At 35.6% G+C, this 18,905-nt stretch overlaps 1 protein-coding gene across 2 annotated transcripts in view; it reads left to right on the top strand.

Annotated features, from left to right (window-relative positions):
• Positions 1–18,905, top strand: part of ATP8A1 (ATPase phospholipid transporting 8A1) — a 126,988-nt gene that overhangs the window by 32,008 nt on the left and 76,075 nt on the right. For both annotated transcript variants that reach the window (XM_074904721.1, XM_074904722.1), the window contains exons 10-16: positions 4,483–4,594; positions 5,479–5,644; positions 8,175–8,302; positions 10,017–10,094; positions 12,519–12,607; positions 14,597–14,641; positions 17,188–17,260. In XM_074904721.1, the coding sequence (XP_074760822.1) occupies positions 4,483–4,594; positions 5,479–5,644; positions 8,175–8,302; positions 10,017–10,094; positions 12,519–12,607; positions 14,597–14,641; positions 17,188–17,260 (691 nt within the window). The remainder of the gene's footprint in view (positions 1–4,482; positions 4,595–5,478; positions 5,645–8,174; positions 8,303–10,016; positions 10,095–12,518; positions 12,608–14,596; positions 14,642–17,187; positions 17,261–18,905) is intronic.

Below are 18,905 nucleotides of genomic sequence, written 5' to 3'. Positions count from 1 at the left end.
GTCATTTTGCATTCCAGAGAAAGTCCATAGTTGAAAAGGTTTCAAATTTATCTTTAAGGAACTTAAAAGTAACTTTCTCTGGTTATACGCATTTTGTATTCTGTGACATACTTATTAGTGTTAATAGAATAAAAATATCTAATTATTCTTGGAATGACATGTAATCCATTCCTTAACTGAAATGTCAATGTATTGTGCTGATGGATGGTCCAAAAAACTTAGAATGATTCTGATCCAGGAATGCAACTAACTAACTAAATAAAAGTAACTGCAGAAGCAATCTGTGATGGCAACAGAAGTCCTTCTTAATGATTCTTGTATAATTGAAATCCCAGCAGTTCCTTTCATACTAGAAGGGACATTTAATCTCTTAATTTTGCCACAATATGAACACATCTCAAATACAAGAGCAGTACAGTTCAGATTTAGAAAGCAAGTAAATCTCAGTATTTTTTATATTCATTTTTTTTTCCAAATCTGCCTTTTGATTAAGTGCCTGCACCTGGAAGTTATTTTCCATGGCAGTATCATTCAACATTTCAGTTGTTGAAACATACTTACTTGGTGGGGAGAATGATTCCTTGAACAATCAGTATGCTCCATGCTAGTTTCCTAGAAAGTAAGTGGACTGAGTTGTAGTGGAGTGGTGTTTGTTATTTGTTTGGGTTTTATGGGAAAGCACTCAAATATTTTTCCAGATCAATTATTTTTTTATGCAAATTAACATTGCTGCTGTTAATTTTAGGGGAGGAAGAATGTGTTGGTTTCCTCTTTACTTGCAGTCTGAATCTTAAAAGCTTGTATAGGAGAGGAGAGAAGGAGACATGGTGAACGAGAAAAAATTATTAGCTGAAGCGTACTCGCTAAGACTGACTATGCTCTTTGTGCTACCAGAAATGTTACCAAATATCAGGGCTTACTCAGACTCTTTATAGCTTATATATCACAGATGTAGTTGCTGTCATTAAGCAATTTATTTGTGATCTTCGTAATGTGTTAGTTTGAAACAACTGTTGAGATAATAGTTTTAGGTAAGAATGACAACCACTAGAGCACTATTGGCAAGTCTGAACCACTAGCTGGTATTTATAGAAAGAAAAGTGCAAAAAATAGGGTATTATTTGTCCCAGGAAAAGAGTATTAATTATCTAAAACTTTTTATATTTTAAGAAAAACCTGAACTACAGTATATGTATAAAGTCAGCTGTCTAAATTTAAGACAGTTATATGTTTCCAGAGTCTTATGTGGTTTTGTTGCTCGTTTACTCAGTGCAGTTTCAAAGGAATAACTCAAGTAAACTTACTTGGTTTTTGAATTTAAAGAAGGTGCAGGAAATATTGTGGATTTTAAACAGTTATTCCTGTTTATAAAGGACACTTTATTTCACTGGAAGAGTGGATTAAGCTAAAAGGTCAGAAGATTATTTCACTTGAAAATTGCTTTGGAAAATCAATTTTGTAAGAGTAGTTGAGTTTCAGCATAGACTTAGAAAAAAATTTCATAATCATGAATCAAAGGAAAATTAGAATCACAGAATGGCTCGGGTTGGAAGGAACCTTAAAAATCATCTAATTCCAACCCCCCTGCCATGGGCAGGGACACCTTCCACTAGACCAGGTTGCTCAAAACCCCGTCCAACCTGGCCTTGAACACTTCCAGGGAGGGGGCATGTACTATATCTCTGGGCAACCTGTTCCAGCGTTTCACCAGACTTGCTGAGGGTGCACTCAATCCCGCTGTCCATATTGCTAACAAAGATGTTAAACAGCACTGGTCCCAATACCAGTCCCTGAGAAACGCTGCTCATCACTGCTCTCCACTTGGACATTGAGCCATTGACCACAACTCTTGAGTGCAGCCATCCAGCCAATTCCTTATTCATCAAGCAGTCCACCCATCAAATCCATGTCTCTCCAACTTATAGACAAGGATGTCATGCGAACAGTGTTTTGTACAAGTCCAGGTAGATGACGTCAGTTGCTCTACCCTTATACACAAACACTGTAACCCCATCGTAGAAAGCCATCAAATTTGTCAGGCATGATTTCTTCTTAGTGAAGCCATATTGGCTGTCAGCAGTCATCTCCTTATTTTCCATGTCCCCTAGCATAATTTTCAGGAGGATTCACTCTGTGGTCTTGCCAGGCACAGAGGTGAGACTGACTGGCCTGTAGTTCCCCAGGTCTTCTTTTTTTTCCCTTTTCAAAAATGGAGGTTATGTTTTCCCTTTTCCAATCAGTGGGAACTTCACCAGGCTTCCACAGCTTCTCAAATATGATGGATAGTAGCTTAGCCACTTCACCCACCAGTTTTCTCAGAACCCACAGATGCATCTTATCAGGTCCTGTGGACTTATACAACTTCAGGTTCCTTAGATGGTCTTGAACCTGATCTTCTCCTACAGTGGGGGGTTCTTCATTCTCCCAGTCCCCTCCTTTGCCTTCTGCATCCTGGGCCATGTGGCTGGAGCACTTGCCAGTGAAGACTGAGGCAAAAAAGTCACTGAGTACCTCAGCCTTCTCCACAGCCCAGGTAACCAGATCTCTCCTTTCCTCCCAGAGTGGGCCCACATTTTCCCCAGTCTTCCTTTTATCACTGATGTACCTTTTTATTTTCTTTTTGCCTTTGACATACCTGGCCAGATCTAACTCTACCAGGGCTTTGGCTTTTGTAACCTGACCCATGGCTGGTCACATAGTATCTGTATTTCTCCTAGGTTACCTGTCCTGGCCTCCACCCTCTGTAGGTTTCCTTTTTGTGTTTGAGCTTGTCCAGGAGCTCCTTGTTCATCCCTGCAGTCTTCCTGGCATTTTTGCCTGACTTTCTCTTTGTTGTGATGCATCACTCCTGAGTTTGGAGGAGGTGATCCCTGAATATTAACCAGCTTTCTTGGACCCCTCTTCCGCCCAGGGCTTTCATGGTACTCTAACAAGCAGATCCCTGAATAGGCCAAAGTCTCCTCTCCCGAAGTCCAGGGTAGGGAGCTTGCTGTGCACCCTCCTCGCTGCCCTGAGGATCTTGACCTCCGCCATTTTATGGTCACGCAGGCAAGGCTTACTGTTGCTTCCAGGGCTCTGTATACTCCTCAGATTGGTCCTGGCTGTATCGTTGGTTCCCACATGAAACAACAGCAGCAGATAGTAGTAGTGGACTGTACAAGGCTCAGTAGTCTCTCAGTAACATCCCTGATACAAGCCACCGGTAAGCAGCACACCTCTCTAGGGAGTACTTCAGGTCGGCAGATGGATGCCTCCATACCTTTCAGAAGAGAGTTGCCTACTACTGTCACCCATCACCTTTTCTTAGTTGCACTGGTGGTTATATGAGGGACAGACTGGGCTGCCTCCACTTTCTCTTCTGATGTGATGGATTTTTCTTCTTCAGTCTGCAGAGTGGTGCAGCAGTTCTGCAAGGGCACCTCAGGTTTCGGGGGATGTCTCTTCATCCTGCAGGTCCCTGCTGCTGCAAGCTTCCATTCTTCTGTGTTATTGTCCCCCCTCCCTTCTGTGTGTGCTGGTGGGGGAGTCTTTGGCTGGTTGGTCAGTCGTGGGCTGTGGGTCCACTGCAGGCTGCACTTAGAACCAGCTAACTCCTTCCCATCTTCACTTGATGCTACGCAGCCTTCTCACCACCTCCTGCAGCTCAGCCACTGCTGCTGGAGATCCTCCACCTGGGCACAGCTTTTGCAGGCAGCTCTGCCCCAGGGGAAAGGTCTGGGCACTTCTGCAGCCTGAGGTCTGCACTGCAGCCTCTCCCTTCAGCAGCTTCATCTGGGTGAAGGCATCGGCCACCACTGGGGTAGATGGTGCCTATCCCCTAGCCAGAGCTGTAACCTTTGCTCTCAAGCAAGTAGTACCCACTATTCTGCCTTGAGGGTCAAGTAAGATGAGTGCCCTTGGCCTGAACCAGAGCTGATGGCCTCAGTGAGTGACAATTAATGGTAGTTACACTCTATTTAATCTACCACCATTACTGCAGGCCCCACCCAGACGTCATCAGCCACTCTGTCCTGTGAGAGCTACCAGCTTCTGGCAGGTCTCTGTGCTCCACTTGGGGTGTCCTGGCTCAGGAAACCTCCCCTTGTATGCTGTGATCCCCCCCTCTGCTGCAGGACGTACCTGCACCAGCACTGATCTCCTCGGCTAGTGGCAGTTGGTGGTTACACCACATTTAAATCTTTTAGCCTGTGTTAATTTCAGTATGCTTGGTAAGTAGTAACATATCTTTACTGTCCATAGTCAAAATTAAGTGGTAAGTAATATTTTTGCAAACTTAGATTTTTGGACTTACTTTAAACTGTCAAGTCTTCTCTTTGTCAACACTTCCAAAAAGTTAACTCTGAAAATTAGTTTCCCAGCAATATGATTGCAATAATATCTAAATTTTGAGAAATTAGCTAATGAGTTTTAACAACTGCTGGTTACATTTATTCACTGACATTGATTGTTTTAATGCTAAAATATAAAACTCCTTCCTTCTAGCACTGTTCCATTGGGATCTGATCAGATTCTACTACGAGGAGCTCAGCTGAGAAATACTCAGTGGGTTCATGGGATAGTTGTCTATACGGGACATGACACAAAACTTATGCAGGTTTGTCACTTGGGTTTTCTCTAAATTATCTGTTTTGTTACCTTATTATGCCGTTATGCAGCATGGAAAATCCTTTCAGAAAACATATCTAGATTCAATATAGTAGTTAAAATGTCAGTAATAGAGCATCTTTCTTACGCAGTAAAACCAATAAAAATAATTTCTTGTTATTATTAGTCACTTAGCCTCAGAGTAGTTTTTCCACTAGTAAGCATATTTGTTCATTCTGTTTTGTAACTTGCGTTTTGAAAACTGCTTTATTAGCAAATCAGATCATTATAGTTTGCCTGTTCATCTTTTTTTATTTTTGACTGCTCCTAAAACTGTCCTCTTGTGGAGCTTTCTTTCAAGTAAAAAGGTAAGCATTCTTGTCAAAAAACAAAGTGAAACTTTATTTGCAAAATGAGGAGGGAAGAGACCATTCTCAGACTATGAAATTACTTTTTCTAGTGCTGTTTGAAATACCAAAATGGAGATGCATTTGTCGAGGAAAAAAGATTTAAGATTGGTCATGCATGTATCTTATTTATTGCTTTTCTGATTTGTAAAACAATTATTTGGAAAAGTTTGATTGTATTGGCAATTGTCTTCTATATCACTGATAAAGTGTATGCATTCATTTTTAAAATTTGCTGTTAGCTGTTGCTGTTACGAGTGTTCTGTGTGATTGTTTAAACTGCTTGTGACACAAATCTAAAGCTCTAATTCATGGATTTATAAGCTGCTTCTCTTTTTCTTTTGAGTGAACCGTTATGCCATTTATGATTATGATATATTTGGGAGAACGTTTAGAAAAGGATGCAGTAACATGTAATTTGAAAAGTGAGAACTGTGTGTATCTCTTCTAGTATTTAATAGCCACTGTTGTTTTTTGTGTTTTGCAGAATTCAACAAGTCCACCTCTTAAAATGTCTAATGTGGAACGAATTACAAATATTCAGATTTTGATTCTGTTCTGCATCCTTATTGCCATGTCTTTGATTTGCTCTATTGGTTCAGCTATATGGAATCGAAGGCATACTGGGAGAGACTGGTATCTTGATCTAAACTGTAAGATGTAAAATAATATATTTTAGTGCTTAGTTGTCTTTCATGTTTGGAAAGGATGATTATCATCCTTTAGACAGTGTGGTTTTTATCAGTCTTTACTGGTTGTTGACTAAAGTCATTTAGACTAGGTATATCACAGCAAGTATAAAATTTACCTTACTGCGCCATCTGAGGTCTTGCTAAATTCAGGAAGGAGAGTTTTGTTGTTCGCCTCTACATCTTTCAGCCTCAACATCTCTGCAGCTCAGCAAGGTCTGTATCGGCATTCCACTGGCATAAACAGTCAGCTTCCTAGTCATCAGGCTAAAGCTATTTTCATCTCTTACCAATGGATTACATTTAAAACTGCAGTGACTTTTTTTTAATTTTTATGCTCCCACATCCCAGGAAATGATGCTGTGGCTTTATAATTTTTATTATACAGAGATCTAACTAGTTATTGGCTGCCAACATCAGATCTTAGCAAACTGCTCCTCAAAAAGATAGAACAGACACAAAAGATCTCATCTAACATACTGAATAGCTGTACTCACAGTGGATGTAAGGCAATGTGATGTTATGTCAGCCTTCACAGCAGCATGCACCGTACTGACATAACCTGACCCTCAGTGAGGGAACTAGATTTAAAGTTTTTGTAAATACAATTGGTGGTCTATTCATGTTTTTGGAATTTCTTATGGTAGGCCTAGAGCCTTCTTAGGCAGTAAAACCAGAACTAGGCTTTCTTCTTCTGAAATAACAGTCTTGAATGCGAAGTTGCTGAATGTAGTCATCAAAGGAGGGATTTAGAGGTGGTTCGGTCAGTTTTGAAAGAAAAGTCTTAGAATTTTGATTTGAAGGCACTCTCCTAAAGCTTCTGTTGAACAACACAGTTCTCTGCATTTATGATGAACTTTTGTTTATTGAGAACATTGCTTCTCTTCTTTTTCATGTTGAGGAATAAACTTTTTCTAAAAAAAAGAAAGAAACCTAAGTTTCATATTTCCATTTTGAGGTGGAAAAAAGTGAAATCAGTAATGGAATATTGACAATTTCCAGTAATATAAAAGGATAGCATTAGATGTACTTCATCATTTGTGATTTTTCATCTGATTCTTCTTTTCAGTGCATTTTTCTTCTTTTCTGGGAAATGTGAAAGTTTTCAGAATATAGTGGTCAGCACAGTAGTGAAGCAGTTCAGAAGCTTTTGTTTTTATTCCTGAAAAAAGAAATATGAAATACTGCCCACTGATATTTTGTGTATTCTTCAAGTGATTGTCCTTGTGTCAGTTTATTTTCAGATGTATGCCCCATGATTAAATGAAATTGTGTTGGATTTTGTAAGGTATCCCCTTTAAATCTGCTTTTTTTTGTCATTAAAAAAAAAGTCATAATTGTTCTTGTACCAGGTACTTTCAATATATAAGAAGCAATTTATTCCCCTTTCCCTTCAGTTATTTAATTATTATGTCAGAGTGAAACAGGTTCTTAGCAGTGCCCCATCTGAATGCTGCTAGCATTTAGTTAAAACAGTCTGTTGCCTGTGGATAATTACAAAAAAGTGGCAATGTTAATAATATTTAAATGTTAATAATAAATAACTTTTATTTAAATTCCATTTACTCTTGGTAGTCATTATTGAGAATATCAATGTCATGGTGAATGTTAGCTCTCTGATCTTTTAGATTTGAATTTCCTTTAATGCTGTAATTGGTATTAATAAAAGTATCCAAAACCTGCTCTCTTGGATTTTAGAATAACCACCAGATCCACATTCCATAGGTAGTGGAAACCTGTCTGAGGTTGTTTTTCTTCAAGAGGTCTTTGAATACAGACAGACCGGCTACATCTTTTACCCTTCTGCTATACTGGGGAGCAGATTGCTGTTTTCCATTTGCATGCTCTCTGTGGTGCTACTACTAGAGTTATCTAAAACTTTAAAAGGAAAAACTAGTATAAAACTGCTTTTTACATATGTTAATATATGTATATATATGTATATATATCTATATATATATATATTGACATTTCCAGTTCTTTTAGAACTTTCAGTAAACTCTAATTTCATCTCTTCTTTTCATGTGATGTGAATTTGCCTTTTTCATAATGTTTTGCTGGGTTGGAGGCGGGAGAATTAGGAAGGTATGAGAATGGATAGTGAAAAAATTAATTCCACTCCGTATTTCCCCCTTTAAAAATATAAAACTCTAAAACGTAGAGTTTAGAATTTGGTTGCTATATATAGATAATCTCAGACCATCATGTTAAAATGTAGCAAAAGAAGGAATGGCTGCTGAGTTTGCTTTTCAGAAATTGAAGATGTCAGAGATTTCTAAATTTGAACTCCACTTTATAATAGAGATCTTTAACCCTTGTGAAAGTCATATTTATACAAAAATGATATTGTAATTAATTCTGAAGTTTCTTCTTACACACAGAACTTTTTAAAAATCAGCAGTTAATGCAATATTCTGAATACATAGTATATACATACTTTTAAGTATGGTCTTAAATTCTTTTTTTTTTTTTTTTTTGCTTTGTTTGTTGGCAGATGGTGGAGCAAGCAACTTTGGATTGAATTTCTTGACTTTTATCATACTCTTCAATAATCTTATTCCAATCAGTTTGTTGGTTACACTTGAAGTTGTTAAATTTATCCAGGCTTATTTCATAAATTGGGTAACTATTATTTTCACAATATGCATTGACTTGTAAAATCAAGTGGTTTACAAGTAAGTGAAATGATTGATTGCTTGTCTATGTGTACATTTTTTTCAAACTTTTTCTTAATGTAAGTACTTAAGAATGCTATTTATTATTACCTTCTCATATTCCAGCAATAATAAAAGGTTTTATTTAGTGCTTTTATACCTGCATCACATTGATACTTGAATAATAAGGTAGTGCAAAACACATAAAAATATGATCCAAAAAGCAATTTCATCCATAATGATCCAAAGAATGTGTTTTGTGGTCCAGTGGAGTTTTGTCCAGTTTCATTTCTTCTTTCTAAGCATAACTTTGGATTATTTTTTTTTTTATTTTGATGATTTTCCTACCACAACTATAGTTTAATGGGGTTTTTTTTGTACAAAACTAGTGTTTGTTAGTATTATCTCTAACAAAATATATACAGATCATTTTGGCATCCTTTAATTTTTTTCTTAATGAATTAATGGGCGAAAAGAAGGGTTTACTCTCTTTGGGGTGGGGGTGAGGTATTCTCCTTAAAGCCACGTAAGTGTTTTTAATAGCATGCCTTCAGTTTTTCCATTTTTTCCAAATGCAAGTTTGGAAACTTTATCTGAACACTTTAATCTGATTCCTTGATCGTATGTGTGAAATACATTTGTGTGTGTGACATATGATGTCATGCAGATACAGATAAAAGTGTATGTGGAATAGCAGGTGAAGTGTATGCTTTAAAAGTTAAATCTTTTTGTGAACAGCCAGCTGGTTCTGATTCTTCATTTCTTTTGGACCATAGAACAAGTTGTTGACCAGTAAGAGAATGCAATGAAGTTCTTCATTTACATTCTAAAATAAATATTCAACAAAGGCTCAACCATTTTGAATGTGTAGATTGGCAACTATTTATACAACAAATCCAAAAGACAGTTTTAATTTATATTCCCCCCGCCTCCATCTCACATCACGAGGGATTAGTTATCTTTAATTTATCTTAATCTGGACTCTGGACATTTATTATCTTAAACACTATCTTTGTGTGGATATCATAGTGGTATAGAGAAGTTGGTCATCTGCAGTCTGTTACATTACATTGCCATACTTCACAATGTTTTCATCTTTTACTATATTTAAAAATAAACTCTGGTGGGAGGGTTTTTTTTAACAAGTAAAAAACAAACAACCCCCCCCCCCCCCCCCCCCCCAAAAAAACCTCTACAGAACAAAACCCACACAATTTACAATGTACTGTACATTTAATATGTACTCTTAAAATCTTCATGGTTTTATCTGAAGGTATATTTATCTTGCTATTTAGAAATGACTGGTTATGCATAAAATACAGATAAGACTGACCTCTTTAAGTGTTACAGTGTAGTATTTCTGCTTGTTGCTAAATCTGTTTGAGATGCATGGGTACAACAGTCTTTCAATAAGACAGATAACTGGAAATAATCGGAGTAAAATCTCAAAGAACCGTACAGATTTTTTGTTTTAAAGAGGAAATTTTTTTCTGGGGACTCTTGGAAGTGATCTGATTGCATCTGTGTCTTCCCCTGTTGAAATAATCATAAGTAAATAACTTGTATTCATGTTTTGTCTGCTCTTCTACACTTACCTTTTCTATTTATGTACTAGATTTCTTGCAATAAGTTATGGAAAACTATTTTTTTAAATATATATACTCTTTTTTTTTTATCTGTAGGATGTAGACATGCACTATGAGCCTACAGACACTGCTGCGATGGCTCGTACTTCTAATCTCAATGAAGAACTTGGACAGGTAGAAAAAAGATTACTGGTTCTAACTCTGTGTATTGAAATTAATTCATACGGGTTTACAATCCAAATTATTAAAATAATGTGATTATTCATTTCAAAAAACATATTATTGCCATAGTCTTTGTTTAGTTCTGTTCTCTTCATTTTGTCAGATATTTTTAAAAACACTTTGCAGTATGTGGGAGTTAAATTTTTGAAACCAGTATTAAATGAATAAACAGTGCTTTATGTATCAGTGTGTATGTGGTAATTGCAGAAGGTTGAAGAGTATCATTAAAGTTACAAAAGTAGAGGAATTCTGTGGCACAAAAACTTAGTCTCTGTATATACCCTATTATAGTGTATATCTGCAGTATGTAATTTTTTTTGCATACTCTGCCTTGCTTAGAAGAGACAGTGGGTATGCTCAAGAGCTGAATCATGGTAGAAGACATTACCTTTTTTTGCCACTGAAGATTGGAACAGGGGCTCATGGCTGAATTAAGCCCTGGAAATTTGGGCTTAATTCTTCCTTTTGTTTTAGAGTTCTCCTTTAATACTACAAAATCAGTTAGACTTTTTATAAGAGATCACTTGGATTATGTTCTTCATTTTATGGAAGTACGACTTTGTAGAAGTGTGTCTGGGGCACAGGACATGCTTCCATAAGCAGTGCATGTTATATTTGCTGTTACAGCCCACTGGATTTGCCATCTTGCTTTAAAAACATGCTAAAAATTACACTGACTGGTAATGGTAAACTGACCTGTGGAAAAAATAGCATGTGCTCATTTAATTGAACTGTATTTTACACACAAGAATACGTATTCTTGCATTTCCTAACCTAGAAGTTTTCATAACTAATTCTTTAGTTTATTGCATGGGAATGTAAAAGTTGGTTTTAGCTTTCCAAGTACAATAAATAATAACATATTTTTACCCATGTAGCAAACAAGTCTTAGGGACTAATACTTCAGAGACCTGCCTTTTGGGAGAACAGTAGTTTCAGGTTAACATTGTCTAACATTGGTCTACATAGAGAAAGACAGGACTTTTGCCTACTGGGTTTAGGAAGTGCAGATAGCAGAAAATTTCATTCTCTTCCAGGCCTTAAAGGGGAATACAAGCTCCTCTAGTGGGGAAGAAACTGTTGAATTTTAGCTTTCCTATTATATCATTTTACACAATCTATTTTTTTTCTCTCTCTGCAGTTAGTTTGTTATTTACATTCCCACACACATTTTCTTTTTGACATTTCTTGTTTTCATTTCTTAAGTTTCTCATCAAAGTCACTTTCACCACTAAGATCTAGTCAGACTTCTTGGGATTGCCACTTCTACTTTTTTGAGAGATTTTTAATTTGAGCAGATTTTTGTAGGGAGGCCAAAGGAGACTCTGCTAATAAAAAGAGCAGCTGTCTTCTCAGAAGTATGTGAGGACTGTACATAATGAAGAGATTTCCCCCAAGAGATCTTCAGCTTTTAAGAAAGGCAAAACTTTGGTGTTGGAAAAAAAGACTGAGTTTTCTTAGCTGCAATTCCTGCTTTACACACGAGAAAATGCAGTTTGAAGCGTAAACCTGGCATGGAACATTTGTTCTAACTACTGATTTGGCTAAGTTATAATCCCTCAGAAATAGAATCTTTAAACAGGAGACGGTGAGTAAATTGTACTAATGAATAGCCTTATTAGCTCCATGTATAATGCAGTTAATTCCTAATTAAAATTACTGTGATTTTTTTAATGAGAAATAAATTTTAATTAAGTTGAAGTTCACCTTTGCTTAATAGAGCTGTTGTTTCATCACAGACCACTTCGTTTCTTCTTATATTAACTTTTTTCTTAAGATTAGGTTTGAACTAAATTTAAATATATTACAGATACATGTATTTCAGCTTCAGTTTTTAAAATACATACGTAGTTTCTGAGAGGAAGGATTTATGCTGTTAGGGAAATAGGAGACCTGACATAGGTAGAAAGGAACATATTTCTTCTATTCCTGCAACTTGGGACTTCTGAACTGTTGTTTTTTCACTATATGTTTTACCTTTAAGATATTTCTATGTCAAAAGAGGGGTTTAGAAATGCATATAGATATTTTTCTTCTACTGTGTTCCTTTCTGTCAGAAACAGAATATTTTACTAGCAAAGCCATTGGTCTTCACCAATTTTGCATTTCAACAATACACAGAGTGAGGGTTAGTTAAGTATACCACCATGCACTGAAGCAGGCTTAAGGTTCCTGACATCTCAGTTGGTTACTATGTTTCGAAATGGGTGTCGAGACTCTACATCTGCCATGTTTATCTGTTGTATTTTTTTTTCTATAAAATATGAAGATTGCAGAACTGGTAAAAATATTTAGTGTGTTTATATTCTTGAATTGTACTAGATATGTGAATAACTTCTGAATGTTAACATATAATTAATTTTATCATTCATCTAGGTCAAATACATATTTTCTGACAAAACGGGTACCCTGACATGCAACGTCATGCAATTTAAGAAGTGTACTGTAGCAGGAGTTGCTTATGGGTAGGTATTTTTATATACTTTTCTTTATCTCTGTGCCTTTCTTTTCCTCTGCCTGTGCATATTTACCCATGCATTATTACTACAGTTAAAATAAATTTATGCATGGCAATATGTACAACTAGAAGTCAGTTTGTGACCATGAAGTGTTACTTATGAGAGGTATCATCACTTCAGTCATGACATCTCTTTTTGCAAGCAGGAACAAAAATAAAGCTTAAATACCAAAGGCTTATTGCTGTAACACAACTTCAGTTTGCATGTTTTTTCTATTGCTCAGTCTGCTTAATGTTACAAAAAAGATGATTTCCCTCATTCTTGCAAAAACTTATAAAATATGGAGCATGGAAAATTATATGAAGGCACATGCTCTTGCACTAATATGCAGGATGAACAAGAATTTGAATTGCAGCATGAACTACAGTACTGTAGCCACCATTCAGGTGGCTTTTATGAATACTGTTATAGTGATATAACTCCAAATATCAATGTTGCTATTAAGAAATCTTTCCAAATAAAGGCAAGCAAAGCATTTTACTATTTCTTTATTAACATTTGCAGCCAACTCCTTCAACAGATTTTGTAAATGCCCCAAACTTCTAAGACTGTTTACTATGAAAAAATACGATTAGAACAATAAATAGAGCCGAAGCACCTACATTATAAATGCCATTGTGGCTTACCAGTATGTGAGATGCTGGACCTGGGCCAATCTCAGAACATTCAGTAGCAGATAATTATACACCTCTAGAGCTGGGCAGAGATCAAGCAGAGGTTATGAAATTAAGTGTTGGGCTTGTGATAAAGGTGGTGATTTGGCTTTTGTGGCTTTATCATTTGGATCCCTTTGAACATCCTAGTTTTCAGGAGTCTAATCTAGGCTTTCTGTTTTGAAATAACTTACACCCTTATTGCATTAACCATACTGATGATTTTCTTAACTAACAGTTGTAGTAAAATACAGATCTAACCCCAGTATTTCAAATATGTGTATAAAAGTGTGTGTATGTGTATATATAGGACTCAGTTTCAACCACATGAGCTAATTTTTTGACTACAGAGAAACTGCTCTAAGCTAACTGTTTTCAAATTCTTTGTACACCAGTTTTTAAGATTAAAAAAAATCATTAATGATAATGGTACTTAAAACCAGTATTTGATACTCAGTTCATGATATATCTTCACGTGAAGTTGGTATAGCACAAATTCTAAAATTATTCCTTTATGAAACCTAGGTGTGAATGTATTTTTCAGAAAAAATTATCTGATTTTTTTCTTTCTATACTTTCCAGCTCCCATCCACCTCATTTTGAAAAGACATAGACTGTTTTTCTGATTAGCATCACTGTTCAGAAAGCAGAGTTTCTCTTTACATTGAATAGCCATTCCAGCATCTCTTATAGCTGCTCAGAGAACAAAATCACTCTGTCTTTCTGTATTGATGCAAATAAGAAGTTGAGAACACAGAAGAGGGTAAAATTGACTGTTCTGTCTCCCATGCCTCTTTGTGTTATAAATTGTGATATATTCAGACCTCTGTCATCGCATGGGAGAGTTCTCTGTGTTCTATGACTAGCTTTATTCATCAGCATTATGTGAATTCAGCCAGACAAGCTGCATTAGCATGGCTTCAGATAATTAAAAAAATACCTTTTTTTTAATGAGAAACTATAACAATGTATATATACTGAAATATAAAGCAAGATTTATAAAGAGGGCAAATGCCTTTATATCTGCTAGTACAAGTTAGTAAGTAGACAAGCTTTCAGTTGAAAAAAATGATTAATTATAGTTTATGAAGCCTCAAGAGAAACATACTTTTGCAATATTTTATTGTAATCTAAGCACTAGCAAAATACTCAGTTAAGATAACTTTAAGACATTTTTTAGTAATTTGATTTCATTAACTTTTTTTATATGTGATCCAATTTTTTAGCCTTTATGATTCTTTTTCCTCTCCCTGTTTCTATTCTTCCCTTACTTCTTGTGCAGCCATTGCCCTGAGCCTGAGGATTATAGTGTTCCTTCAGATGATTGGTAAGCTCTAAAAGTCATTCAGTGTGTGGTGTTTGTTGAAGATTCAAGCTCAAAACCAATGAGCGAGACATTTAGAAACAAGAGCTAAATGTGAGATATGTTACTCAAAAGTTATTTTAGCTTCAAATTGATGCAGACTGACAGACTCTTACTCAAATCTGTGCCATCAGTATTCTACAGCATTAGCAGTGTACTCTGGAATAGAATTGCTGATAGGGACACTGAAGTAAAGTGCAATCAATTATTCTACTGACAATTCTGTACAATTCAGAATTCAGTTTTGTCCTTTGTTAAGGTAGTTGGTATTATGATAACTTTGATCAAACTTTTCTACTGTTACTTAGTAATAGGTTAGTAATAATCTGTAACATGTTTGAAAAAAAGGTCCATATTTGAGAGTGAAAAATGTGTAATAAGTTATTGTTAATATTTTCCTTCCTACAGCTAGTTTTAGAGTATTAGCACTACCTAGTTCTTAACTGAAACTGAGATTAAAGCACCTAAATACACTTGGGGCCAGCGTTAATCTCCTAACAGGTACCTCAGGAGAGACAGTCCTGTCATCCTTTCTGCTGCCATCTGCATGATGCCTTGTACTACTTCATCATACTTTCTTAAATTAAATATATTCAATATTGCTCAAAATACACTCAGATTGGGAAAAAATGTCATTTACAGTCTTTGAATTACCGCTGTTGTGTTTGTTCAGGCAGTCACAACAAGGTATGTCACACAAAACTGTAGCGTTGTCAAGTTTAAAAAGTTTGAAAGAGCAAAACCTTGCTTTGCTAGATTACAATTAGTCACTCTTCCTCACTATTAAAAAAAAAAACCTGAAAAATCTCCACCACATACACGTAAGAAGTGGCACACAAGCAGACCCCAAAATTTCACCCCATCTGAATATCATCATTTGATATAGTAGCAAGATGTTTCTTAGGAAGATGTGTGTGTGCTTGCTTAACTGCACACAACTGAGTGATTTCATTAGAATAATGCAACGCTTACATAAAATTAAGCATGCTTCCTCATAAGATATTTATGAAATAACACTGTTTTTGACTAATACACATCAAAATCTTTATAAGCACATCTGAAATTGATAAACTGATGCCTGAACTGCAGTTTAAAAAACCCAAAACATTCCCTTTTATAAGTGAGTAACATCTTGTATATACTTACGAGATAAGATACTTAAGATGAAAATTTTGTGTATACAAATCTATTGTAATTAATAGAATCTGTTTGACAGTAATGTACTGAATTCCAAATATTTTAAATCTCTTCTTTTTTTTTTTTGAAAGAACTGTTTGACACAACATACACAGGCAAATACTATTTTTTTTTTAGCACTGAGAATCTGGAAAAAGTCTTTCTGTCAGAAAGCTTTAAGGAAACAAAGCTTAAACTTTAGACTCTAAACAAATTTAAAGTATCTGAAGTGTTAACATTTGGCACTTCAGGTTCTATTTGTATTTTAAAAAAACAGCTTGGTGAATGAGGATGCTTTGAATTTCTCATTTTAATATTGGGTTTTTTAAAAAAGTAGTCCTTAAGTGGTCATATAGAGGAGGTACTGACACTTTATATTCCTTCATGGTAGTGCAGGACTAAAACAGCTTGCTTTTGGTTTTCATAGAGAATCATTAGACTGACTTTGTATACGGCTTATCCTTCAACTGAACACCAAACATGTTCCCTCTCTTCTAGGATTATGTGAACCCAGGCAAGTTCCAAAGTAAATGAAAAAAGAATACTTTGCTCCAACCTGGTTCACTTTTCAGCACTGTTTTGTTTTACTGATATTCAAACTCAAGTATATTGTCTTAATACTCAAGTCATCTGCAGTAACAAGTATTCCTAGAAATATCTACATTTTTCAGCTTTGGCCAGAAGACTTGTGCAAATTGAGAGATGTTAATATATTACTTTATTTCTCCAGAACCATCTCCACTTGCATCTGTTCAGTCCCTTTCTGCTTCACTGTTGTTGCTGTGTCTTTTCTATCCATCAGTTTACTAGATTCCTTCTTTGGTAATAATAGAAAACAAACCCTCTCTATGAAGACTTCCCTTATTTCTGAAGTCAGTTTGCTTACCCCTTTCAGATACCATACTTTCTTTTTTGCAAACACTTGCAAACGTTTTCCAAAACTGCTAATTTCTCAAGAAATGTCATCTCTTCAGGCATATCTTGTTCTGACTCTCTTCAGTAATCTCATTCTAGAGATCGGAAGGCAAGAAGCCATAGTCTTACATTGTAGATTTAGTTTTACTTCATCCTGCATTACCTGAAGTCAGCAGAGAAACTTCCCTGAATTTAAGTGTATTTATATAAATCAAGGTTTCTTAAAATTAGATAAACTGTGGAGATGTGAAACAAGTATCTTTTCACTTAATTTTCTCCCAGAATGTGATTTCAGCCTTTGTTGTAACAGCTACAAACCAAAATTTGTGTTTGACCTTAGCACAGTAGTGTGGATGATCTGTATATGAATGGTTAAGACTATGCTAATGATGATTTCTTTTCTGCTTAATTATTTCTAGGCAGGGTTCACAAAATGGAGAAGAAAAAACATTTAGCGACTCATCATTACTGGAGAATCTTCAAAACAATCATGTAAGTTATATAAAAACAATTACTGTTGTTTTATGAAATCAAACAATTCCTTTCAGTAAGTCAAAAGATTGTGTCCTTTGAAGGAAAATAAATAAATTACATATTTACACAAAATCAGCATGTCCTCATGTATAGTTGTACAATTGTTGTTAATACTTGTTAATTAGATCCAGCCTTTCTTTTTTCTTTTTTCTTTTTTCTATTTTTTATGGTATAATTCAGAAGTTGTGGATTTGAAATACAGTAGTCTTACATTCTTCATTCTGTGGGTGTTTTAACATTAATTATGCTGTCCAGATGATGTCATGACATCCATCAAAGCTGTCAGGATCAGTCAAATTAACTTACTATCCTGACATGACTTAGTATTTCTGTGCCAAGGCTTAGACAAGACTCAGGAGTTAACCATGTACGTTGGGTTTGTGTATATGCTTTCATGAGGTTAGCTCATCAGTTCAGATGATGAAATGAAACAGGCATTCTAGAGGCTGGTATTTGTCCCAGAGGGACAATAGATTTCCCAGAAAGTTAATAGCTTGATTTGATTTGACTAAGAAATTACCACTTTCTGTTCGTTATTTATACAGGAGATGATTTTCCTTAATCATAACCAAGAACATATACCTTAAGTAGTGTAACTTTATTCTCTTTTTGAAGAGTGCAAATAAACTACTGTTTTCTTTCCTTAAATCTTGTCTTCCTGGGAGGATAATTTCAGGGTAACTGTCAGACAGTGAAGCATTATGTTCTTACAGATGGCACAGTCTTAAATGCTAGACATCTGAGTGCAAGTCTCAAGTGTATCTAAAGCAGAGAGGGCTCTTATACTTACCTGCACAGGTCATTTTCAGTGCTATTGACATAGACTGCTTGGAAGAGGCATTGTCCAGTTACTGCTGTTGTCTAGAAAATCCTTGGCATGCAGATGGTTGAATGTTGAAAGCTTTCAGTTAGGTAGTCTTAAGTATATATATGAGCTAGAAAAATACATTTTTATACATCTTAAAGTTAAATTCAGGCACACATTCAGTGAGAGGTTTCACCGTTGTGTGTTAAATGTGTTCTGAAGTGCTTTGGAAAAGAATCTGTAAATTCAGCCTTCTGAATACATCTTGCAGGATCTAGGGACCCTCAGTTTAAGCGGACAGGAACCTGCTCCCATTAGTGTTTCTGCACTATGGAATTAAGTTAGGTTTTCAGAGATTATTGTATTTTATAGAGTAATTATAATGTTATCTTCATTGTTCAAATGCTTAGTCTGTTACTAATATAAAAATGCTACAAAAAACCTCAGTTGAGGTGACGCTGGAGTTTCTTTTGACCAACCATTCAGGAGTCAGTTCATTCATTTTGCAAATTTCAGCTGTACTAATAAGATTTTTAGCTGTATTTTGTCAAAAACGGTCAACTGTTTTTCCTACATACACTCTTTTTCCCCTCTTTTGGCTAAATAACTTAAAATTGTTTCAGCTTTGTAGACTCTGATGTCCCCAGTACATTCATCTAAATGTCTTCCTCTGAAAGCTGTCTGCCTGCCCTTGCAGCATTTTCCACATGATTTTTGAATTCGATAAAGATTCTTAAAAAAGGGTTATCAAATATGGTATTAGACAAAAGTAATATTTTAGTAAAAAAGACAAAATCC

The sequence above is a fragment of the Athene noctua genome, chromosome 4 (genome assembly GCF_965140245.1).
Source record: "Athene noctua chromosome 4, bAthNoc1.hap1.1, whole genome shotgun sequence".
Classification (NCBI taxonomy): domain Eukaryota; kingdom Metazoa; phylum Chordata; class Aves; order Strigiformes; family Strigidae; genus Athene; species Athene noctua.
This window is presented reverse-complemented; position numbering and strand designations above follow the sequence as displayed.